This window comes from Rhagoletis zephyria, unplaced genomic scaffold (genome assembly GCF_001687245.7).
Source record: "Rhagoletis zephyria isolate East Lansing unplaced genomic scaffold, Rhagoletis_zephyria_1.1 Rzeph_scaffold_01967, whole genome shotgun sequence".
Taxonomy (NCBI): Eukaryota; Metazoa; Arthropoda; class Insecta; order Diptera; family Tephritidae; genus Rhagoletis; species Rhagoletis zephyria.
This window is the reverse complement of record NW_016159051.1, coordinates 67,401-92,669: the sequence shown is the minus strand read 5'-3', so window position 1 is coordinate 92,669 and position 25,269 is coordinate 67,401. Positions and strand designations below refer to the sequence as shown.

Below are 25,269 nucleotides of genomic sequence, written 5' to 3'. Positions count from 1 at the left end.
CGAGCAGGGCATTTATCGGACCGCCAGTGACAGGAGTTAGGGGGGCTTAAGCGGTAGGGCTGGTCCTGGTACGAGTACCATAGGAGGCAGAGGGGGAGTGGAGGCTTGGGCAAACCGGTCTCCAACCGATTCATGGCTGGAGCTGCAGCGTCAGCTCCGCCTAGGGAAGTCAGACCCCAAAGAACACACACCTTAACCCAAGGGCGGGGTTCGGCACCTGCTTCGAAAATAACCCGGCAGGATGCTGCCGACATTCCGAGCAGCTCGAGGAAAGTTGCAAACACAGGCCTGGGGGGGTCGGCTAAACATGTCCGCCCCTCGAAGCAGGCCTATTAGGACAAAAAGGCGGTCATGAGGGTCGTGAACAAGATCGGGGACCTGCCGACAGAGCAGCTCACGGAGGAGCAGGTTAGGTCACTGGAGTGGGCGAGGGGAGTAGTAGCCAGCTTGGGAAGACCGGCAGGCTCTGCTCCAAAAAGGCAGCGGTCTGCTGAACAGGCAGGGGGTGGGGTCACCAAAAGACTAAGAACAGGTGGCCATAAATACCCCACCTTCAGGGACGTAGTGAAGGGAGGCGGTGAGGTACTGGCAATCATCGACAGAGGGGAGGAGGAAGGGACTATCCCCAAAGAGAAGTGGAGGTTGGTGGAGGAAGCGATCGCCGAAATCTACCTCCAAGTCCTAGAGGAAAATCCTGGACCTCCTCCTCTCTGCCATGATTCCGGATGGTATCAGGGTAGAGCTAAACTCATCGCCTGCGAGGACCATAGGTCAGCCCAGCTCTATAGGTTGGCCGTTAGTAAGGTAGGTGAAGTTTGGCCGGGAGCCAAGCTCGAGGCCGTCAACAAGGAAGATATTCCTAGCAGACCGAGGGCTCGAGTTTGGATTCAGGCCAGACCCGCCGAGCCTGAAAGAATTGAGCGGATCTTCAGATCCTGTAATAAGGACCTGCCAAGTCATAATTGGAGGGTAGGGAAGATAGAGAAGCCAGTAGAGAATAGAAGGCAGGTGTTGCTGATCCTCAACGCCGAATCGCTAGCCCCACTGGCGCAAAAGGATTGGATGGTGAGATTCGGGTTTAATGACGCAACCATTCGAATCTACCGCAGCGACGAGCCGAGCTTGGACCTTAGTGAGGAGAGCGACAAGTCCGGCCTGCGCAGCGGTGGTGAAGAAGGGTTGCCCAGCAGCCAATGCTCATCTGACTCGGAGAGGCTATCCGGATTGGGGCCATTATTCTACGAAGAAGACCTCCTCGCCGATGACACCGAGGGTGAGGAGATCGAAGAGGCGGACGTGGATGTCACGATGGTGGAGGTAAAACGGACAGATTCTGATGAAGCTGATCCAGATCAACCTCCACCACTCTAAACTCGCGTCTGCGAACCTTGAGGTCCGCCTGGCTGCCGGTGGACTCGACGTTGCCCTCATCCAGGAACCGTGGATACACGGCAATAAAATCTGCGGACTTGAGATGAAGGGCTTTAAGCTTATTGCCGCACAAAATGCAGGTAAGACTCGAGCTTGCATATTAGCAAGGAACAACTTAAACATCTTCCTGCTCCCACAGCTTAGTGACGGCGATCTGGTAGTGGCAAGCATTGAGCTGGACAAAACCAGCTTTTGGGTAGCCTCTGCCTACATGGCCCATGACAAGGACGTGCCACCAGACGGCTTTCGGACCTTGGCCGAGGAAGCAGCCTTCAAGAACAAACCACTGGTTGCCTCCTGCGACGCTAATGCCCACAACTTGATGTGGGGGAGTACGGACACGAATGCTAGAGGTGAGTCGTTACTAGACTTCATTCTAGGGAATAAACTTAGTGTCTTGAATTTAGGCTCAGAGCCGACCTTCATAACAAAGAGTAGAGAGGAAGTTTTGGACATAACTCTGGCTTCAGACATATTTGCCCATAAAATCAAGAGATGGAGAGTACTGAAGGAAAAATCGTATTCTGACCATCGTTATATTGAATTCGAAATAGATCTTAAGACCCCCCAAGTAAGGGAGTTCAGAAATGTTAGAAATACCGACTGGGGGGTTTACAATAATAAATTAAGGACTTTACTGCCAAAGATACCTCCCCGAGACCCCGCCACGCAGGTGGAGCTGGAGGGGTTGGTTAATCAGGTTACAAAAGCCATGAATAGTTCTTTGTCAGCCGGGTCCCCGGTTGTTCGATACAGGGGAAAAAGCAAACCACCTTGGTGGTCGAAACAATTATCCTTGTTACGTGAATCTAATAGGTCAATGTTCAACAAGGCCAAAGCCACGAGAGCAGCAGAGAACTGGGAAGCCTACAAGGCTGATCTGAAAATATACAAAAAAGCAGTTAGAACTGCGAAACGTAAATCCTGGCAAAGTTACTGCAAGGGAATTGAGGAAACCACGGAAGCGGCCAGATTAAGAAGAATTCTCGCAAAGTCGCCATGCAACCTTGGCTATCTCAAGGGTCAAGGGAACTCATGGACTACGACGAGCGAGGAATCTTTAGGTCTCCTCCTGGACCACACACTTCCCTGGAAACAAGCCGGTGGAACCTAATGACCCCCAGAATGAAGGGGGGCTATCTGATCTGGGAAACCGACTGATTACAAACGAAAAAATTGAATGGGCTATTAAGACTTTTGGTCCTTACAAGTCACCGGGACTTGATGGAATACACCCGGTAGAGCTACAGCAATCACGGGGTACTATCTCTCCGTTCATTGTGGTTATTATAAGAAGCTGTCTTAACATGGGCTACATCCCGCTAGGCTGGAGAGAGACTAAAGTCTCCTTTATACCCAAGGCGGGCAGGTCCTCTCATACCAACCCTAAGGACTTCAGACCCATCAGTCTTACGTCTTTCCTTCTCAAAATTTTAGAGAGGATAGTGGATGATTATGTACGGGGCGTGATACCAACAAGTAGGCTCTCCCCAGCGCAACATGCCTATACGAAAGGCAAATCCATGGAAACCGCCTTGCACTCGCTCGTTGGGTTGGTGGAAAGAAGTTTATTCGACAAAGAGTACGCTCTGGTTGCCTTTGTAGACATAGAAGGCGCCTTCAACAATATTAACGCAAGCGCCATAACGGGTGCCTTAGAAGAGCTTGGAGTTGACCAGAATGTGGCGGTGCTGATCGAGTCTATACTTGTCAGCAGGACGATAACCGCTAAGCTCGGCAACACCACAATAAGCAGAAAGGTCTGTAGAGGCACTCCTCAGGGAGGGGTTCTCTCCCCTCTTCTCTGGAATCTGGCGGTGAACTCTCTGCTGGTGGCACTAGAGAGGGGGGGGTTGCCATGTCACAGCATATGCTGACGATCTGGCAATTGCCGTCAAAGGCAAATACCCAAATACCCTGATGGAGATTCTGCGCTCTAACATGGCCACGCTTAGGAACTGGACAGAGAGTAGGGGACTCGGAGTAAACCCCGAGAAAACCGAAGCAATTCTCTTCACAAGGAAACACAGGCCTCCCATTGTCTCCCCGCTAATCTTTTTCGGTGTGGAGATATCCTTGAAGGAGAATGTTAAGTATCTAGGACTCATATTAGACAGGAAACTAACGTGGAAACCTAATATAGAGGAAAGAGTAAGGAAGGCCAACGTTGCATTATACACATGCAAAAAAGCGGTCGGAATCAAGTGGGGGTTAACACCTCGTATTACACACTGGCTATACACCTCGGTGGTCAGGCCAATACTCTTATATGGAATACTTGTATGGTGGCCAGCAACTCAAAAGGCAAGTTACCTAAAACTATTGAGTAAGGTCCAAAGAACAGCGTTTCTATGCATTTCGGGTGCCTTAAGGACCACCCCAAATAAGGCGCTGGAGGTGATTACCAATTTACCCGCAATAAACCTGGTGGGAAAATACGCGGCCGCCGATTCAGCGCTCAAACTAAGAAGTATGGTGCTATGGAAGGATCGGCGGTTTGGTCACGCTTCCAACTTCACACTCTGGGTAGTTACAACCAAGAAGTCGACTACTCCGCTCCCAAACCAATCTTCAATAGGCTCTTTAAGACGAGCATCCCGTCAAGAGGAGAATGGCAAACGCCAAGACCATGGAGACGGGGGGAATTGAATTTTTACACAGATGGATCCAAGCTAGACAATAGGGTTGGCTACGGAGTTTTCTCTAAGGAACTAGGACTGGAAATATCCGTCCGAATTCCGGACCACTGCAGTGTCTATCAGGCAGAAGTTTTAGCTATAAAAGAGGTGGCTGTGTACCTTAGTACACATGCCGTAACGAAGACTACGATTAATATTTTCTCGGATAGCCAGGCGGCCATTAAATCAATGAACATGGTAATGCTGAGGTCGAAGGTTGCGCAGGAATGCCTCGCAGCTCTAAACGATATTAGCACCGTGTTCAAGGTCAGCCTCATATGGGTTCCGGGACACAGAGATATTGAAGGAAACTGCAGGGCTGATGAGCTAGCCGGGAAAGGTACGAATCTACCCCTATGTGAAAACAGGGGCACTATTGGGATACCCATGGCAACCTGCAAATTAGAACTTCGAAATAGCATGATCCAAGAGGCCAACAGGTCATGGCTAGAGGAGGGCACATGTAGAACAACCAGGCTGCTTTGGCCGCAAATAGAAAAGAAAAAGACGAAAGAGTTGCTGTGCCTCTCAAGAGAGGGCATTGCGAAGGTCACGGCTTGTGTAACCGGTCACTGGCTATTTGGCAGGCACTCTTCAAGACTAGGAATTTTCTCCCACGAATATTACAGAAGTTGCAGAGATGGAAGAGGAAGAGGAAGAAACCGTAGAGCACTTCTTCTGCAGCTGCCCAGCTTTGGCCAAGAGGAGAGCAAGCTTTTTAGGCAGGCCCTTCTTTAGCTCTCTTACGGAACTATCACGCGTAGGAATAAAACCGATTCTACGCTTTATAAGAGCCTCAAATTGGTTCTCTGAAGAATAGTCACCGAGGTTCCCGTGTTCTGCAGTGGTACCACAATGGACCTTCAAAAGGTCTAAGTGAGTTGGTAAATTGAACCGACTGCCACATCAACCTAACCTAACCTAGCTTGTCTAGTAATTTTGGAATTATTGAGAGTTTAGCGATTGGTCTATAGTTTTCTACTAGATTCCTTAAGCCCGATTTAAAAATAGGTACAATGAAAGTAATTTTCCACTCATCTAAGAAAGTACCTAAATCAAGGCTTTTATTAAAAATTAGAGTCAGAGGTATGAACAGTGTCTTAGCGCAGTTTTTAAAGAAGCAGGGTGGCAGGAGATCGTATCCTGCTCCTTTTGAGGCGTCTAACTCTAATAGACCCTCAAAAACCTCTGTTTCCGATACCGACATTTTTCCTATGTTAACTACCTGCTGGAATTGAAATGATTGGGAGCAAACTTCAGTATTTTTAAAGCTTTCATATACGTGACCAAAAAAGTTCGCAAACAAGTTGGAAGACTCTAGGGAAGAGGTTGATGCCGTTCATTTTGCGTTTGGAGTTATAAAATATTCAAAAAGATTTACCCCTCTATTCTAAGAGAGTCACAAAACTTAGCTCATCACTGTTGTGATTTCTAGTGCGCCGAGAAATGTATCACAAAAAATTCGATTTTGAGTACTAGAAAAATACACAAAAATTTAAAAATTTGTATTGTAGCGGCATATTTTTTGCAGCGGCAAGCTTTGAGGCGCAGTAGAAATCACAGCAGTGATGAGCTAAAGTTTGTGACTTTGCTAGAATACGGCTGTTAGAGTTACTTTTGATTTTAGACTCCATCGATTTTATGTAGGTTTTGTGCAAGAACCTAGAAAGGGCTCCGAATTCCATTCTGAGCTGAAGAAAAATTCCCTTATCTTGTAGGGATAAGGTTCTTTTGAACTTTATGTATGCTTTATTTTTTTGGTATTTCAGGTTTAACAATCTATGGATATAGTTACCATGGCAAACTGCATTTTCTTTTTCTTGTGTGTATAGGGACGTAAAGACTTAAGCATTCTTCGACAGCTTTTTTGAAAGTAATGTACATATTTATTAAATCCAAGTGTTTTAAGATCTTATGCCAATTTATTGAGTCGACGAAGTTGTTTATGGCAACATAATTGGCCTTGACGAAGTTATAGTATAGTTCCGGTTCAGAAGGAGCACTGTTGAATCTATAAAAAGAAAAACTAATCACTAGGGCCTTATGATGAACAGATTGATAAGTCAGAGGTGAGTAGCATCTTAAGATCTTATAGACTGGATCATTACTTATGAAAATTAAATCTAATATTCTATCGAGATCGTTGGCGATATTATTTATTTGAAATAACTTGAGCGAATATAAAGAGTCGCATAGTAGACATTCTGAATTTTTTTTTAAGTTGAATGGAGTTAAAATGAGATCTTCAACATTAAATATCCATTGACTGTTACCTAAGTTGAAGTCTCCCATAATACAATGTGCCTGGAAGGGCTGTAAAGAACTTACGAGGGCATTTATGTTGCTAATATGGGTTTGATACATTACGTAGTCGCTATTGGGCGGAATATAACTAATGACAAACATTATCTCATTTACTCCATCTTCACGTGGATCTCCAATATTAACAGCAACACACATTTGCTCGGGGAGAGTGTCTGTTTGCATAAGACACACTTCACGGCTAGCGAATTTAGTTGACACCGTAATGAGAACCCCTCCACCTCTTGTAACACCCGAGTTCGGACGACAGAAAATCTGCTGTCAACCATGTCTCAACTAAGATGATAATATATAATATTTGGATATTGGGTGTTATGCGATTAGGATAAGTATCCGAATCGGTTGGCGGGCCAAAGCTCTGCGTTCAGTAACTTTCCGCAAAGCGATTCCGTGACACCCAGCTTAAAATTAACCCGCGTCAGGGAGTCCGTCGATACATCCCGTTTAATGAGCTTGAAGCATGATAACGATTGCTTGTCAATGCCTGTATGTCTGGCCACATAGTTAATTACCTCTTCTGGTTCAACTTTCGGTAGAAAAGAAGACAAATATAGCCATTTGAAGCGAGAGGCGACGCCCAGCTCAGAGCTTTTGTTAGCACCAACAACACGCATTCCATGTTTATGTTTATCATTCGTTTTGTTTACAACAACGCTGTCTGAGCTATGATTATTATCGATGTTTTGATCGCCTTTCTTCACAGTGTTACTAGCCGACGCCGCTGCCTGAGTCGAATATGCCATGGGTGCCAAAGCGGAGTCCCGCTCGTATCAGCAACACTAGCAGAGGCGGCAGAACAAGAGATTATATGCGTGGGCGTATTCAGAGTACGCGCAGTAGAACTAGCATCGAAGTCGTTGACGCCCGCGGCAGCAGTAATTATCTCTTTTATGTAACTGTTCGCCTTTTGCTTTATGTTAAGAAAGTCGCGTATATACGTGCGAAGGCTTTGGACCTCATCAGTCAGCGATGAAATGGCACACTCCTTATCGTGGAGCTTACTTTGTAAAGAGCACAGCTCTGTACGAAGATCTTCAGTAGTTTTAGCAAGAGTAAGCATATCTATGACTTGCGCTGAATTTAGTAACCAAACTAAAGAACAAGACTCCACTTCCCTCCATTTTCAAAGTTTAGCCAACAAAGTAAAGGAGTCCGGCTGTCCATGAATGCTGTAAACGAGATTGAGGCGAAAGTGTCTGCTCTGGTTTTTGCGGAGATGCAGAACTATTCTTCAATTGAATTTTAAAAATTTGTTTTGCAACGTTTTACCTAATGCATTCCAATAAAAGTACAATCATATCATATCGCACACGATCTTCAACGGTGACGCGGCTCAAAATAACACGTTTGCCAGAAACTGCGAAAAACGACTTTAGACTTTACCAAAGGGTCTTTTCAACAAATTATAACAAGAATGTGCTCCAGCTTTTGCTCAAAGGTAAATAAAAGCTCTGCGTACATTTTTGGCGCAAAATTTCAAAAATTACAAATTGTGAATTGTGTCACTTTTGAAGATCGTGTGCGATATGCATTAAAAAGATCTCAAAATGGTTGTACTTGGTAATTTAAATTAAAATATTTATGTATACCCTTGTCTTCGGCTAATTAGTTACGTTTTGACCACATTTGGCAATATTACTTTCGTTTATTTAATGCTTCTTTTTATAAAAATCCAGAGCTTATTTCGAGGTGTCGATATATTTAAAAACCGTCATTTAAATCCAAATTTCCAACTTTGTAAAAAAATTTAAAACTCAACAAACTTTACTAATTTTCCCAAAAATTTCAAACTTATTTAAAATTTTGAGAAAAATTTTAGCTATGCAATTTTATAGCCCATTCCATTTTTTAGTATAAGGTGAAATTTCAAGACGCTGAAAAATCGCGTTAAGTTTTAATATTTTTTTTGCTGACGGTGGTGGGCATTTTCTTCCATATAAAAGAAATTTCGTCAGCAAAAAAAAATCATTAAAAATCAACGAGATTTTCCAGCGTCTTGAAATTGCACCTTATACTAAAAAATGGAATGAGCTATAAAACTGCATACCTTAGCAAAGTTTGTTGAGTTTTGAAATTTTTTAGACATTGAACAACCGGCCCTAAATAAACGAATGAAATATTGCCAAAACTGGTCAAAAAGTAACTAACTCAATCAGCTGACAAGTGTAAGTACAATTATATATGTTAAAAACATCTCAAAATGGTTGTAGACCAACTAATTAATGTAGGTATAAGTACCTGAAAATTAAAAAAAAGTCTTTTGACAGTTTCAATTAAAGTACAAACTATTACTTCTCTGGATAAGATTACTAATTAAAAATATTAATACTTTTACTTACTTAATTCCAATAAGTATAAAAATATGAGTATAAATTATATATGTTAAAAACATATAAAAATAGTTGTAGAACAACTTATTAATTTATGTATAAGTACCTGGAAACTAAAAAAAAAGTCTTTTGCCAGTTCCAGTTAAAGTACAAACATATTCTTAATTTATTTATAAAAAAATTCTTAATTTATGAAATATTAATAAAATACGTTTTTACAGTTGAAATATGTACCTAAATTTTTATTTATAAGTATTTAAATACACATTTTTACATATACATATGCACATATCAGTAGTATTACAGGCTAACCTAATATTCACGCACGCCGCCAATTTATTGTCAAAAATTTCTCATGCACATGCAACTTGTATGAGATCAACCGAAATTGAACGGCGTGCGTATGAAGCTAACTCAATTTCCAATTTTTGTTCTGCGTGACATTTTGATTTGACGTTTCGCTCAATGAAATCAAATGCAAACGCATGCAAGTCAATTTCGGGTGACGCAAAAAAACAAATTCGACGGCATGCGTACCAAAACGCAAGCCGCGAATATTAGGTTAGCCTGTTAGGTACAAAAATATGCAGGCCTTTTCTGCTGACCAAATTTGTCGGAATTGAAATGTCAAAAAGTCCTGTTTAATTTTATTTAAATATCTTCATGTTTTTTTCCTTGAAATACAAATATCGTTACCTTAATACACAATGGCCCTAATCAACATTTTTTTTAATTTAAAAATAGTATAAAAAGAATATCAAAAACCGGTAGGGCTTTTTAAAAAGTGGCATGTAACTCCGTTGTTTTTGGTGCTAACACTTTAAAATTTTAATTAAGTGTATTTTAATAGCTATATCTTACCAAAATCTGTGAAAAACGCAGTTTCGTAAAAAGTGTTGGTTAGGGCCTTTGTGGATTAAGGTAACGATATTCTGATTTCGAAAAGATGATAGTTTTTCCAAAATCATCCTTTTACAATTCAAAAGCTACTTTTACAGTACAAAAGTTATACACTCACGGAAAAAAGTATTTTCACAGAGAATTTGTAATAATGTATGCAAAAAATTCTATTTTAATTGTTTTCGTTGATGTCTTATAAAAATATGCAACAAAAATAATTAAAGCTGTAATTTCTAAGCTTTGTGCAAAACTCAGGAACATTTAAATAATGGTCAACTTTGTAATTCGATTTTTTATATTTTTTTTAGCACGCGTTTTTGTAGCCCATCCAATTTTAATATAAAGTGCAAGTATGAAGTTTTTAAAATATCGCGTTGATTTATGGCAATTTCTTCACACATTTTCTTCAATACAAAAAACATTTTCGAATGTGTAAAAAAATTGCCATAAATCAACGCGATATTTTAAAAACTTCAAACTTGCACTTTATATTAAAAGTGGATGGGATACAAAAATGCGTGCTCGAAAAAATTATAAAAAATCGAATTACAAAGTTGAACATTATTTAAATGTTCCTGAGTTTTGCACAAAGCTTAGAAATTAAAGCTTTAATGTTTTTTGTTGCATATTTTTATAAAACATTAACGAAAACAATTAAAATAGAATTTTTTGCATACATTATTAAAAATTCTCTGTGAAAATACTTTTTTCCGTGAGTGTATGTAATGACTCACATAATCGTTCGCAAAACCATATTATACAGTACTCGAAAAGATTGTAGAGTTAAAATTGTTTGCAATTTTTCANACATATACAGTACTCGAAAAGATTGTAGAGTTAAAATTGTTTGCAATTTTTCANGAACATTATTTAAATGTTCCTGAGTTTTGCACAAAGCTTAGAAATTAAAGCTTTAATGTTTTTTGTTGCATATTTTTATAAAACATTAACGAAAACAATTAAAATAGAATTTTTTGCATACATTATTAAAAATTCTCTGTGAAAATACTTTTTTCCGTGAGTGTATGTAATGACTCACATAATCGTTCGCAAAAACATATACAGTACTCGAAAAGATTGTAGAGTTAAAATTGTTTGCAATTTTTCATAAAATTAAGCTCATAACATGATACCATATTTATCAAAGGTTCAAACTTTATAAAAAATTTAGAAAGCTACAATTTTTTTAATTTCCAAGCAAAAAAACTGTAAACCCAAAAGCTCTGGAAACTCGTTTAAAAAGTTAGAAATTTCAATAGAATTATGTAGTTTTTCTAAATTTTGTATAAAGTTTGAACCTTTGATAAATATGGTGTATCATGTTATGAGCTTAATTTTATGAAAAATTGCAAACAATTTTAACTCTAAAATCTTTGCGAGTATTGTATAATATGGTTTTGCGAACGATTATTTGAGTCACTATATATAATATAGGCTAAAAAGCTTAGGTATGTGTGAGATAAACAAACCATAATGTTTAAAAACTTGTTCGTATAAATTCTTTAAGAATATTTCGTAATTCAAAGGCATATGAAGAAGAACGGTTTACTGCTCCCTGACGACAAGAATCTAATGGATTCACTTCATTTCTCCACTGGCCATGAATCTCTCGGTTATTTTCATTTCGATCTACCAACTAAAGCGTGAAGTAGTTTCGATCGTTTTGTAGCATCAGAAAGTTGTGTAGAAGGACTGTAGCTAAGCCTATTTTGTCTGCATTCTTTGGGCAAGCTGATATATTTGTATGAAGTATTCGCCAACGATTTGATAGAATGCCAAATGAATTCTCTATGTGTACCCGAGCTTTGGATAGTACCATATTGAACTTTTCCTTATCTGCCGGCAAATTACTACCTGGAAAAGGTCGCATTAAATTGGCCTTAAGTGGAAATGCGCTATCACCAACAAAGTAATATGGAAAACTGCACGATGTTCCCGGCAAATTAACTTCACGAGGCACTTCTAAAGTTCCGTTTAACAATTTCTTTCCGAAAGCACTTTGCGCGAGCATGCCGCCATCACTCTGACTTCCCAAAGCCCCGACATCTACGTAAGTAAAAACATAATTTGCATCGCATGCCGCCAGCAGTACAATGCTATAAGTCTTCTTATAGTTGTAATATAAGGAGCCACTGTTTGATGGACGGACAATATTTATATGTTTTCCATCAATTGCTCCTAAACAATTCGGCATTCCAGTTTTTACAANCCACTGTTTGATGGACGGACAATATTTATATGTTTTCCATCAATTGCTGCTAAACAATTCGGCATTCCAGTTTTTACAACAAATTTTTCAGCTATTAATACTTGTTCCGATCGGTTTGGAGTAGATAGATATATATCATGAAGCTCATTCCAAATAGCGTCGCATGTTTCGTAAATAACTTGTTTTACAGTAGATATACCCATTTTGAATGTCCATGCATTTACATTGAAGTTGCACCCCTGAGCTGAAATTAATTACGTACATATTTACAAAAACATTCATGCTTGATACGGTATCCGACGGATGCTATCCGCTCAGATCTCGTCCTATTCGCATTATCCTAACCATTGATTTAAAGACTTAAATTCATGCAACTGGCATCCTTCGGATACATGCCTGTTCCAGTCCGACGGATGCCATTCGCATGAATCTAAGTCTTTAAAATCACTCGTTAGGACATTGCGAATAGGAATAGATCCGTGCGGATAGCATNGGATCTCGTCCTATTCGCATTATCCTAACCATTGATTTAAAGACTTAAATTGATGCAACTGGCATCCTTCGGATACATGCCTGTTCCAGTCCGACGGATGCCATTCGCATGAATCTAAGTCTTTAAAATCACTCGTTAGGACATTGCGAATAGGAATAGATCCGTGCGGATAGCATCCGTCGGATACCGTAACAGGCATGATTAATGCCGGTTTTCTTACGTTCTTCATTTTGTTACATTAATGTTAAAGCCAAACGTGTTTCAGGACATATTGGTTTTCTGTTTGAGAACCGGCGCAGTCTCTCCTGCAGTAGTGTCAGCAACAAATTGAAGTTTTTGACCGTCATTCGCGTGACTTTATAAAAATGCTCCTCATCCTTTTGCTGCAACTGCTGAATGCATGTCCTGAAGAAGCCTTCCTCTTCTCGCGTATGGTTTGCAGGACGAACCCACCATCTCCTATTGTTGTTACACATTTTGAAAGTTTCGTTTGCTAGATGCACAATATGTGATATTTTAGTAATCGCAATCACAAAGTTATTTAAATTTTTTAGTTTCTCCATTTTACATATATTTAATTTTAAACTTTTCGTGAATTGTCCCGCTCTTTATGAAAATTGTAAAGGCAATAACAGCTGTTCCTCGCAACGTTGCTGTCGCTGCCATTATAATCCAGTTGCCTAAACTTGGCTACACTTGTCGACGAAATTTTTTTATTGTCGTGACGCTCTGTTGCCACTGTCTTCACTTTAAGTGCGTGAATATCCGCATATTCATGCGAAGTATACTGCGTGTTCTCTGTCATAGTATTAATAACACAATGTTCGAAGGGTCCAATTTCACAAAATCAACTTTCACTAATTCCGGTAAGTAACATAAAATAATGTCAGGAGCAGGTAATAATGTACCTTTGTACTATTTAGCATGTCATTGGTCGTTAACAAGAGCAACTTAAATTTAAATCTATTAAATACATTCTATCGTGTCTCAGTCCTTTACCCACAAAAGCGCCTATAACTTTTTTTTCTATTTGAAACAGTAAGAGTGGCACCTTTCTGAAATCTTTATTAAATGCGCAATTTTTTTATGTAATGTAAAGTTGTAGCTCCGTACATTTTTTTTCACCAGAAATATGCAAAGTTTGGGAAGAAAATAAGAAAAAGTTAAAAATCACAAAATAGTCATAATTTTATGATGGTTCCTTAATATATTTTAACTACATTGCATTTGAGTATGGAGAAGCAACTATCTGGAAGTATTTTACATAAAAAATTTACTAAGTATAGCCTGGTTTGTAGATGCTGTTAAAGAAAATACATGAAAAGGCACGTTTTTTTTAAGTAAAAAAAATTTAAATATTTCAAAAACGGTAACACTTTTACCTGAAAGTTTTTTATTTATCAGAGAGCTCACCCCCCACCTACCTTCCCCTAAAGTTTGGTAGGTTACTTCTGGGACACGCTGTATGTGTTGTGTACATGTTTATTTATAAACGTATGTGTTGATATATCTGTACTGTAGTGTTTTCGAGTATTACATATATGTGACAATATGAAAGTTTTAAACGTTCCATAATTAAATTGTGCGCCACTTGTATCAACTCAAGTCGAGCGCACGTTTAGTACATTCAAGGCTTTTATTCGCGAAAATCGAATGAAAATGTTTTAAAATGCATCTTGTTATTCAATGTTACTCAAACTATTGATATTAAAGTTTTGTGAGTTTAAAACTTAAAAGGAGAAAATAGTCAAAGACTTAAAGTAAACATTTTTCATATAATGAAACTAGTTCATAGTTTTTAACTTTTTACTTGTAAAATAAACATTTCTAAAATAAATGTATTTTTTGATTATTTTTCGCTTTTGTCTTTTTAGTGCCTTTTATTTTGACTTGTCTATCCTAGTTCGTTTTTTTATTTTGCCTTTTTAAACGTTTTTAAGTCCGTTTAAGTTTAAAATCCGTTCCCCGCTTATAAGGTATCATTGCAAAGGTATTTTCTCACTCGTTTTATTTGTTTGCTTAATTTAATTCAAAGCATTAACAAGTGTCATTTCAAGTTTAATTAAGATGTGTTGATATTTGAAANGTAGCTCCGTACATTTTTTTTCACCAGAAATATGCAAAGTTTGGGAAGAAAATAAGAAAAAGTTAAAAATCACAAAATAGTCATAATTTTATGATGGTTCCTTAATATATTTTAACTACATTGCATTTGAGTATGGAGAAGCAACTATCTGGAAGTATTTTACATAAAAAATTTACTAAGTATAGCCTGGTTTGTAGATGCTGTTAAAGAAAATACATGAAAAGGCACGTTTTTTTTAAGTAAAAAAAATTTAAATATTTCAAAAACGGTAACACTTTTACCTGAAAGTTTTTTATTTATCAGAGAGCTCACCCCCCACCTACCTTCCCCTAAAGTTTGGTAGGTTACTTCTGGGACACGCTGTATGTGTTGTGTACATGTTTATTTATAAACGTATGTGTTGATATATCTGTACTGTAGTGTTTTCGAGTATTACATATATGTGACAATATGAAAGTTTTAAACGTTCCATAATTAAATTGTGCGCCACTTGTATCAACTCAAGTCGAGCGCACGTTTAGTACATTCAAGGCTTTTATTCGCGAAAATCGAATGAAAATGTTTTAAAATGCATCTTGTTATTCAATGTTACTCAAACTATTGATATTAAAGTTTTGTGAGTTTAAAACTTAAAAGGAGAAAATAGTCAAAGACTTAAAGTAAACATTTTTCATATAATGAAACTAGTTCATAGTTTTTAACTTTTTACTTGTAAAATAAATGTATTTTTTGATTATTTTTCGCTTTTGTCTTTTTAGTGCCTTTTTGCGGTTTCTATTGCCTTTTGCTGCTTATTTCGTTGTTTTATTTTGACTTGTCTATCCTAGTTCGTTTTTTTATTTTGCCTTTTTAAACGTTTTTAAGTCCGTTTAAGTTTAAAATCCGTTCCCCGCTTATAAGGTATCATTGCAAAGGTATTTTCTCACTCGTTTTATTTGTTTGCTTAATTTAATTCAAAGCATTAACAAGTGTCATTTCAAGTTTAATTAAGATGTGTTGATATTTGAAAAACTTAAAAATTGGGACATGAGTTTTTTTGCAAAGAAATCCTTTCCACTGATACCTCATAAATCTAAATCGGTATAGTTTGGGTCCATTTATTTAAGTTTTTCTTAAACCAATCTTTGAAAGTTAAAAAAAACAGCATAAAAAATCTTATTATTATCATTCCGTTGAATATTGTTTAAATAATTTTATGCAGATTTTTTAAGTGTCAACTGTTTTATCGTCCGAAGGAATTTTTTGAAAAAATCTTTTAAGAAACTATTTTTTTGATACCAAACAACATTTTTGGAGGTATTTTCAAATCGGTCCAACTCAAGTAAATCTTAATATTTTTCCTAAATATTTTGGTGGAAGTCTGCAAATATAATACATTTTGTAATTTCGGCGGAAAAACTGCAACTTTTTTGGTGGTGCAGTCTAATGTACATACAGTGGCGGCAGAAATAATAGACTCGCCTTACTTTCAAGAGTTTTGCCTGTATTTCTTTAGTTTATTTTATGTTTAATATTTTTTTATAAAAGCCCTGATAGTTATACAATAAACATATAAATCCGCTTTTGAACTTTGAACAAAAATTATAAAAATTCGACAAATCTTCACCAAATTTTCAGCGAAAAAAAATCTTAAAAATCCATGGTATTTTATAGCCGTTCGAAACTTGCATATTATTATAACAAAATTGAATGGGCTACAAAACTGCGTACCGAAACTTTTTCGAAAAATTTGTCGAATTTTTATAAATTTGTGTTCAAAGTTTAAAAAGTGGATTTATATGATGTTTGTTGTATACCACCGAGGCTTTTATAAAAAAATATTAAAAATTAAATAAAATAAAGAAATATAGGCAAAACTCTTGAAAGTAAGGCGGGTCTATTATTTCTGCCGCCAGTGTATGTACATACATATCGTCACCTAAAATGCAAAATAACGTAACATCGCCATTGAAATGGAAAAAGTCGTGACTAATTGTTATTATTATTTTTTTTTCATAAAACGATGTGGGCAGTTGTAATTTCATGAAATCCATCATAGCAATCAGAAAGTGAATTTTGAATTTTTTATAAGTTACAACTTTTTGCATTTCAGTCACGATGATGTTACGTTATTTTGCATTTCAGGCGACGATATGAATCGTCGTTTCGAGTACAAAACGGCGTATCAACAAAATGCAAATCCGCGTATAAAGAAAATGCAAAACCGCGTATGTGAGGTTGCATAAATTATTTTTTAGAGAGTAAAAACACTCATATTTCAAAATGGTTCTCTCTTTTATAAAGAAATCGCATTTATGGCTAGTATATTTCAGGACGAATGGATAAGGATTGCGCCAAGGGCTTGTGTGAGCAAATCCAATTTTTGGCAGCCAGTGTCAGTTACGCGGTTTTGCAGAATGGCGATTTGCGGGTTTGTACTTTAAACGACGGTATGTATGTATACCTTAACAATATGTGCCAACAAGCAGAATTTGCATAGATACATACATACCTTAATTGTTTTACCATGAAACTGGGTTTGTTTTTAATATAATAGGATGACCGTCTAATCGTAATTATTACACATTTTAAAACTCCAAAAAGATACCATAAAGGATCGTCTGAAAAGACTAAATCCATTAAAAATAATAGAAATTCCCATCTCAAAATGGCATCAATTATATTTTGTTAATACCAATGTGGCCAGACTGATTTGAAATGTACAGTTTATGAAACTTCAAAAATGCCCGTATCAATCAAAAAAAAAAAAGTCTAAAGTGAAACTACCTTCTATTTTTTATCATGCTCTACTTCNTCATCTCAAAATAGCATCAATTATATTTTGTTAATACCAATGTGGCCAGACTGATTTGAAATGTACAGTTTATGAAACTTCAAAAATGCCCGTATCAATCAAAAAAGTCTAAAGTGAAACTACCTTCTATTTTTTATCATGCTCTACTTCATATAAACTTCGACTAAATTTGTTTCATATTACAAGGTTGGCAATTCCGATTTCTTATAGAAATGGTTTTGTCTTTTTCTACCTCACAGCTTTTCTAACAGTTGTAGATTATTGAGAATAGCGCAGATTAAGCCAATAGGTAAATGATATTCGAAATAAAATAGTAGACTTTTTATTTGAGAAAATATAGTTCGCTTTTATGGGACGTTTCTTTATTTGGTGTTAACCGCTTGAAAAATTGTCGCAGAATGTAAGAAACCAGTATGCTATATGTGAGTGCGTTCACAAACCAGTGTTGTCCAATGTATCGACTTTGTTTGGTACAAAGTATATTGTGGCGAATACTGCGGCAACAAAGTCGAGGCTAAGATGGGCGAGTTGGAAGGTCGACTCCGAGACTTGCAGTTGAATCGTCCAGCTACTTCGACGAACGCTCCCAAGGTAAAGACTCCATCCTTTGACGGCACAATTCCTTTCCAGGTCTTTAAACTCCAAAAACCGGCTGCAGCAAATCATTGGAGCATGGAGGATAATTCCGCTGCACTATTCCTTGCATTGAAAGGACCTGCAGCAGAAATCTTGCAGACTATTCCCGACTGTGAAAGGAACAGTTACGATGCGTTGATGAGTTCCGTGGAGAGACGTTACGGTAGCGAGCACAGGAGACAGATTTACCAGATGGAGCTGGAGAACCGCTGCCAAAAAGCCAACAAGACTCTACAAGAATTCGCCTCAGAGATCGAGAGGTTGGCTCACTTGGCTATTGNGTTCGCTTTTATGGGACGTTTCTTTATTTGGTGTTAACCGCTTGAAAAATTGTCGCAGAATGTAAGAAACCAGTATGCTATATGTGAGTGCGTTCACAAACCAGTGTTGTCCAATGTATCGACTTTGTTTGGTACAAAGTATATTGTGGCGAATACTGCGGCAACAAAGTCGAGGCTAAGATGGGCGAGTTGGAAGGTCGACTCCGAGACTTGCAGTTGAATCGTCCAGCTACTTCGACGAACGCTCCCAAGGTAAAGACTCCATCCTTTGACGGCACAATTCCTTTCCAGGTCTTTAAACTCCAAAAACCGGCTGCAGCAAATCATTGGAGCATGGAGGATAATTCCGCTGCACTATTCCTTGCATTGAAAGGACCTGCAGCAGAAATCTTGCAGACTATTCCCGACTGTGAAAGGAACAGTTACGATGCGTTGATGAGTTCCGTGGAGAGACGTTACGGTAGCGAGCACAGGAGACAGATTTACCAGATGGAGCTGGAGAACCGCTGCCAAAAAGCCAACAAGACTCTACAAGAATTCGCCTCAGAGATCGAGAGGTTGGCTCACTTGGCTATTGGAGACGCATCTGGTGAGCACCTCGAAAGGGTAAAAATCCAGATATTCATCAACGGAATGCGGGACGTGTATACCAAGCGAGAGACGTACGCGAATCCAAAGCCTACATTTGCTGAAACTGTCTCGTATGCTCAGACACGTGAAACGGTAGCACTCCTAAGTAGGCCAGCCTACAAAGCCCATCGAGTGGAAGTGGAGACACCGGACGAGCCAAAGGAAATGCTGAAGAAGCGAATCCAACTGCTGGCATGGCTCTGGCAAATGTTTTAAATGTGCTAAAGGCAGTGCAGCACGAAGGCGGCAGTCTGGGTGTCATGGACAGATGATGCGGCATAGATCTGGCGAAAAGAGTGCCCACGAGAAGACACATGTCTGGTCACGCCCAGTGGCCAGCAGAAGCACGACCATGTGAGATGGTGCACACCCGGAGATAAGCCGGAAGCAATGTCCAGTAACACATTGTGGTTGTACATGTCGCAGCAGAAGAAAAGCTTCACCTTCACGCAAAGACGTGACTGGAAAGATCCGTTTAAGATTGACAAACGGCTGAAAGACGCAGTGCATCGAATCCAGACAATGGGGAGACCGAGGACCAAGATGAAAGTGGTCCACTTGGAAAGACTTGCAGCGGTTGGAGCGACAAGTGTGTCTGATCGGGACGATCAGACTTAGGTGGAGTGCCGTGTGGCGAATACAGCGGCAACGTGAAGCGAACAACGAGAAATAGGCAGAATGTTCCACAACGAGAAACATCAAGTTGGATGAACACTGCGAACAGCGAGAGAAGGAGAATGAGCGATGAACTTCAGAACATTCTAGAGTTGCCATGAGTGCGAGCGCAGGTATATAAGAGCCATGACACAGCGGAGTTGAGTTAATTACAAGTCAGCAAGCTAGAAGTAAAGTGAGTTGCAAATAAGCAAGCTTGTGTTAACTAGTTTTGTAAAGAGTTGTAATTTCTTAAACAAGTATTGTTAAGTGTTTGTTGTACAATAAAGTTAATTGTACTGTAATTTGGTTATCGTAAGCATTTATTTAACAATCCAGAGATACGAACCGAAAGTTTTGGGAAATCCGAACGAGTAGTCAAGGATAATCGCAACAATATTTCAACACTCCCACTCATTGTTGGAAACAAAACGAAAACTTATGATGTCAACTCCATCAAACCACAGAGATATTTATGTGAACTCTTATTCAACGGCTTGGTAAGAATGTCCGCTATTTGTTCATCAGTGCTAACATATCCTAAGTCGAAGCAACCATCTTGATACCTTTCTCTGATGAAATAGTATTGAACATGGATGTGTTTTGTTCTTTTGTGGAACACCGGATTTTTAATCAGTATTGCGCTTTGATTATCCATATACAATTTTGCATCCAAGTCTGATCTCAATAACAGTCCACCCACGAGGCCCTTTAACCAGACCAGCTCCTTTATTGCTTGACATGCCGCAATAAACTCAGATTCTGTTGAAGATGTTGAAACAGATTGTTGCCTCATTGACGCCCAACTAATGACACCGAAGCCCATGCTGAAAACATAACCGCTTGTTGATCTTCTTGTTGCACTATCTCCAGCGTTGTCAGCATCGCTATATCCAACCAGATTCAGTTGAGTATCGCTTTTATAAAGGATACCCATTAGGATTGTGGCATAACTTATATCTGGACGTGTCCCGGTTGCCAAATACATTAAGCTTCCTACTGCTTCTCGGTAGGGGTAGGCTCTCTCCCTCGTCATTTACGAAATCGCCAATATTCTGATTGTGATCCATTGGTGTTGACACAATTTTGCATTCCATCATGCCAAACCGATTCAATATTTTCTTGGTATTAGCACCCTGGTGTATGTGTATTGATCCATCTTGAAGCTGTTGAACCTCGAGACCCAAAAACAATTTACATCCGAACCTTTCGCTTAGATGTGAAATGATTGCATCGACTTCANAACCCAAAAACGATTTACATCCGAACCTTTCGCTTAGATGTGAAATGATTGCATCGACTTCANTATTAGCACCCTGGTGTATGTGTATTGATCCATCTTGAAGCTGTTGAACCTCGAGACCCAAAAACAATTTACATCCGAACCTTTCGCTTAGATGTGAAATGATTGCATCGACTTCACCTTTGTCGTTGGTTACTATTAAACCATCATCCACGTAAATTTCAATTACTGTCATTGCACCATCTTTGTAGCGAGTGCGTCCAAATTGCTAACTTTGAAGTTGTATTTACGGAGAAACGACGTAAATTCCCCGTTCTAGCACCGTGACGCCTGCTTCAGACCATACAAACTTTTATTCAATTTACATACACGCCCACCGCCATCGTTATATCCGACCAGTTGTCTCATGAAAATACGTTCTTTCAGGTTTCCATACAGGAATACAGTCTTGACGTCAAACTGCTTTAACTGAATTTTATTCATTGCTGCCAATGATAAAATTGCGCGAATCGATGTGTACTTAACTACGGGGCTGAATTATTCCTCATAGTCCACATCATATTGTTGCGTGAAGCCACGAATTATCAAAGGAGTTTTGTATCTTTCGAATGAACCATCTGTATTCTCTTTCAATTTGAATACCCAGCGATTGTCGATAACCTTTTGGCTTTTAGGTGGTTCAACCAAATACCAGGTGTTGTTCTTGATTAACGAATTGTACTCTTCCTAAATTGCACGCTTCCACTGCTCTGCATTTGTCGATTGCATTGCCTCTTCATACGTTACCGGCTCAATCACGGCCGCAGAACATATAGTTTCAATCAAACGCCCTGGTGGCTTGATTTCTTGTCGTAATTCATACCTTTGGTTGTTTCTTTGGCCTACCCTGTCTTCTTGTGCGTCTTCAAAATGATCATCATCGCTGGTAACAGCTTCACTATTTGGTGCTTGATGCCGAATAATTACCTACTCTTCACTATCCCGAATTATGAACCTTTTTGAATCAACTTCATGGAAACGAACATCACAGCTGAGAAAGATCTTTTGGTTCTCCGGATCATATAAGCGAAAATTCTTGATGGTAGGCTCAAAACCAACTAAATTCACCTTTTTTGCCTTTGGATCCTTCTTCTTCTGACCCTTTTGCACTGGGACTTATATAAAACATTCAGTTCCAAAGATCTTGATATGACCCAAGTATGGTTTTCGACCAAACCACTTTTCGTATGGAGTGCTGCCAATGCACTCTATTTGTTGTACGATTCAACAAATATGTGGCTGTTCGTATCGCCTCCGGCCATAAAAACTTGGACAACCCGCTTGCACTTTCCTGAATGGTTCTATTTTCTCGTTCAACTCGACCATTCTGTTCCGGGGTATATGGTGTGATGTATACAATTTGAATGCCTTTATCGCTGAGTAACTTCTTGACCCTTTGATTCACAAATTCCGTCCCACTATCAAAACGAACGAATTTAATTTGAGCACCTTTCATATTGCGAGCCATGGGGATGAACGATTTCAAACATTCATGTACCTCATCCTTGGTTTTCAGCAAATACGTAAATCGAAAGGTTGTTGCTTCGTCTTTAATCAAAAAATAGTAATTGTAGCTTCTTTTGGGTTGTTTGTGTTTCCGACAGGGTAGGAGTATGATGTATTGTGGAACGATTTTCCGTCATCCCTTGTCAAATTTAGTTTGGAGACAAACCGGTTTGTCTTCAATCCAAATTTGACAAGGAATGACGGAAAATCGTTCCACAATACATAATAATTGTAGCCGCCAATTCCACACTCTTCCATGGGACCGCACACATCCATGTGTAAATACTCCCCTGTAATCGATGGACATTGTCGTTGAGGCAATCTTTTATGTGTTGATCTGGACATTTTACCGAATTGACAGTCTTTGCAGAAAAACTTTTCGCTGTACGACAGCTCGACACCCATTACTAGCCATCTTTATACATCTTTTTGATAGACTTAACATTGATATGACCCAGACGACGATGCCAATGTTGAAGTCATACAACCGCTACATTCATCTATGCGCAAACGAAAATCCATTCGGAGCTGATTCATTTTGTTAAGCTTACCGATTGCAACAATTCTGTTAGCTTTATCGATTATTCTGCAACAATTTTTGTCGATTAATACCAGGGACGTGAACCGGTTTAGAGCCGAACCGGTTTTGAACCGTAAAACCGCTTTTTTCTATTAATTAACTGAACCATTAACCGAACCGAAATTTTCCACATATGTTTGATCCGAACCGAAAACCGAGCCACTTTCTGTAAATGTTTAAAGGTTCGTTTCAACCAATTTTCAATAGATAAATGTACCCACTTTTTCTTCATTTTGTTAAACATGGTAATACTTACCATGTTTTTTACCATGTGGCAATACCAAATGTAAAGGCCACCCCACTTGACCCTTAACCTTGGGCGTTGTAGCACTTGACACTTGACACTTAAATTTGCGCCTTATTTTTTTGTTTTTCAAACCGTTGAACCGAACCGAAACCCCGGTTCAAAGGCCAAAAAAACCGCTTTAACGAACCAATCCAAAAGTGCAACAACGGTTCGAACCGTTGAACCGAACCGACCAAATTTTTCATCCGGTTCACGTCCCTGATTAATACAGTTGAACCTTTTTCCGTCAATAATGCAGTTGAAAAAAAATTTCCTTAAGCTTTGGTACGTATAAAACGTTTTCCAAACGACGTGGCTCCCACTGATTGTTTACCCTTGCATCGATTAGAATTGTGTGAATTCCACGTATTTCTAAGCTGAAGCGATCAGCTAACTTGACCGTTTTATTTCCGGTGTAATATTTTAACTCTGTAAACCATTCACGACGGGAAGTCAAGTGGCTTGATGCCCCGGAATCATCACACCAAAAATCTGATTTTGATTCTTCTTTTCCGTCCGAACTTACAACAGAAAACCATGAAACCTCATTGCCACCTGAATCTGCCTTCTTTGGATGCAAATTTGTGCTNAGTGGCTTGATGCCCCGGAATCAGCACACCAAAAATCTGATTTTGATTCTTCTTTTCCGTCCGAACTTACAACAGAAAACCATGAAACCTCATTGCCACCTGAATCTGCCTTCTTTGGATGCAAATTTGTGCTTTGCACATTTTTTGTCCTTTGCCCAATGTCCGGTCTGGCCACATGCATTGCATTTGATTTTCTTTTTTAAATCGTTTATGTTAAATTTTGATTTTGGTTTCAATTCAGTTCTTCGTTTATACAGTGCTGCAAACGCTGCATCTGATGCGGAGACCTGTTCTGCGCTAATGCGGCTTAAATGGTCCTCTTCTAACTGCAGTGATGACATCAACGTATCAAGTGTGCGGGTGTCTTTGGTATTATACCAAACCGTTTTGTTGTTGTTGAATTTAACCGGCAGACGCACCATTTTCAACGTGTCAGACAATTTCTCGGCTTGCTGCTCGATTTCAGATGCCAACTGGTTCACTTTGGCAAAGTATCCGGCGACATCATCCGCCATTTTGAGCGAGAAATATTACTCGTTAAGTGTCATTATGCGAATTGCGGAATTCTTTTCGTAGACACTGCGTCTTGTGCTGGTACTTTTCCTTGTATATTGTCGGTTAGACCTAATGTCCTAATGTACGCTGTTATTTGAAATTTCCATAGCCTATAATTTGAACCGTTTAATTTGTGTCCGACGAAGTTAATTATTTGAGTAAATATAAGACGATATTTTCGTTTTTCTTGGAATTCACTGTGTCGTCTTGCTTTTCTTGTAATTTGATGACGGCGATCGAATATACTTTTAGTGTATACCGTACGATAACTGGACGTAACGGGTAACCGTAACTTGCGTATATGCACACAATTGTGAAATACACCTGTTGTTTTACGGTGATGATTTTAATTAATTTTCCACCACAATTGTTTTTTTTTTTCAAAACTCTGTATACTCAGTCTCAATTTATTCCGATGCAAAAACTTTTCCATGTACGCTACGACGAGACGACTTGATGAAAAAAAAATGTGCATACACCTAATACTGCTCGACGACGTGATCTGATCTTAATTTATTCGATTGGAAGCTTCTTGGTCCATAACCTGTTGTAGATTATTGAGAATAGCGCAGATTAAGCCAATAGGTAAATGATATTCGAAATACAATAGTAGACTTTTTATTTGAGAAAATATACAGCCTCATTACGAGAGTCGTGCCGAATGCAAGTCGTTTTTCGAGAGTCGAATCGTATCGAAAATTTAGCGTCATTGCCTAAAATTTCCACTCGACTAGTGTATTAAAACGGAGGAACTTGGCAGCACTGCATAGTTTTCGACAATTTTCGTCGTTTACTTATTTCAGCAGAGTGGAGTGGAGCGCAATGGGGTATAGTCATTGCGCTGGGTATGCAGTTACAGTTGCATGGCTATACTCAATCCCGACTCTTGCGTCCTCGTTCGCGCACTCTGGGCAACGTGACCAACCCATGTGCGAGATGCGGTAACCAATCCGAGTGGAGCCTTGGGTCACGGCAGAAAGAGAGGGAGCTTCGGTGGGGCCACTCTGACTTATTCGGTTTAAGGGC

At 39.0% G+C, this 25,269-nt stretch overlaps 2 protein-coding genes across 2 annotated transcripts; one reads left to right on the top strand and one right to left on the bottom strand.

Moving 5' to 3' along the window:
- Window positions 1-10,765: 10,765 nt before the first annotated feature.
- LOC108365706 (putative nuclease HARBI1) lies at window positions 10,766-11,863 on the bottom strand. Its single transcript, XM_017619828.1, has one exon. It carries the CDS (start codon window positions 11,853-11,855, stop codon window positions 11,298-11,300), a length of 558 nt encoding a protein of 185 aa, XP_017475317.1. The 5' UTR covers window positions 11,856-11,863; the 3' UTR covers window positions 10,766-11,297.
- Window positions 11,864-17,298: 5,435 nt separating this feature from the next.
- Window positions 17,299-20,905, top strand: LOC108365705 (uncharacterized). Its single transcript, XM_017619827.1, has 3 exons — window positions 17,299-18,139; window positions 18,718-18,813; window positions 20,842-20,905. Exons 1-3 carry the CDS (start codon window positions 17,763-17,765, stop codon window positions 20,903-20,905), a joined length of 537 nt encoding a protein of 178 aa, XP_017475316.1. The 5' UTR covers window positions 17,299-17,762.
- Window positions 20,906-25,269: the final 4,364 nt, after the last annotated feature.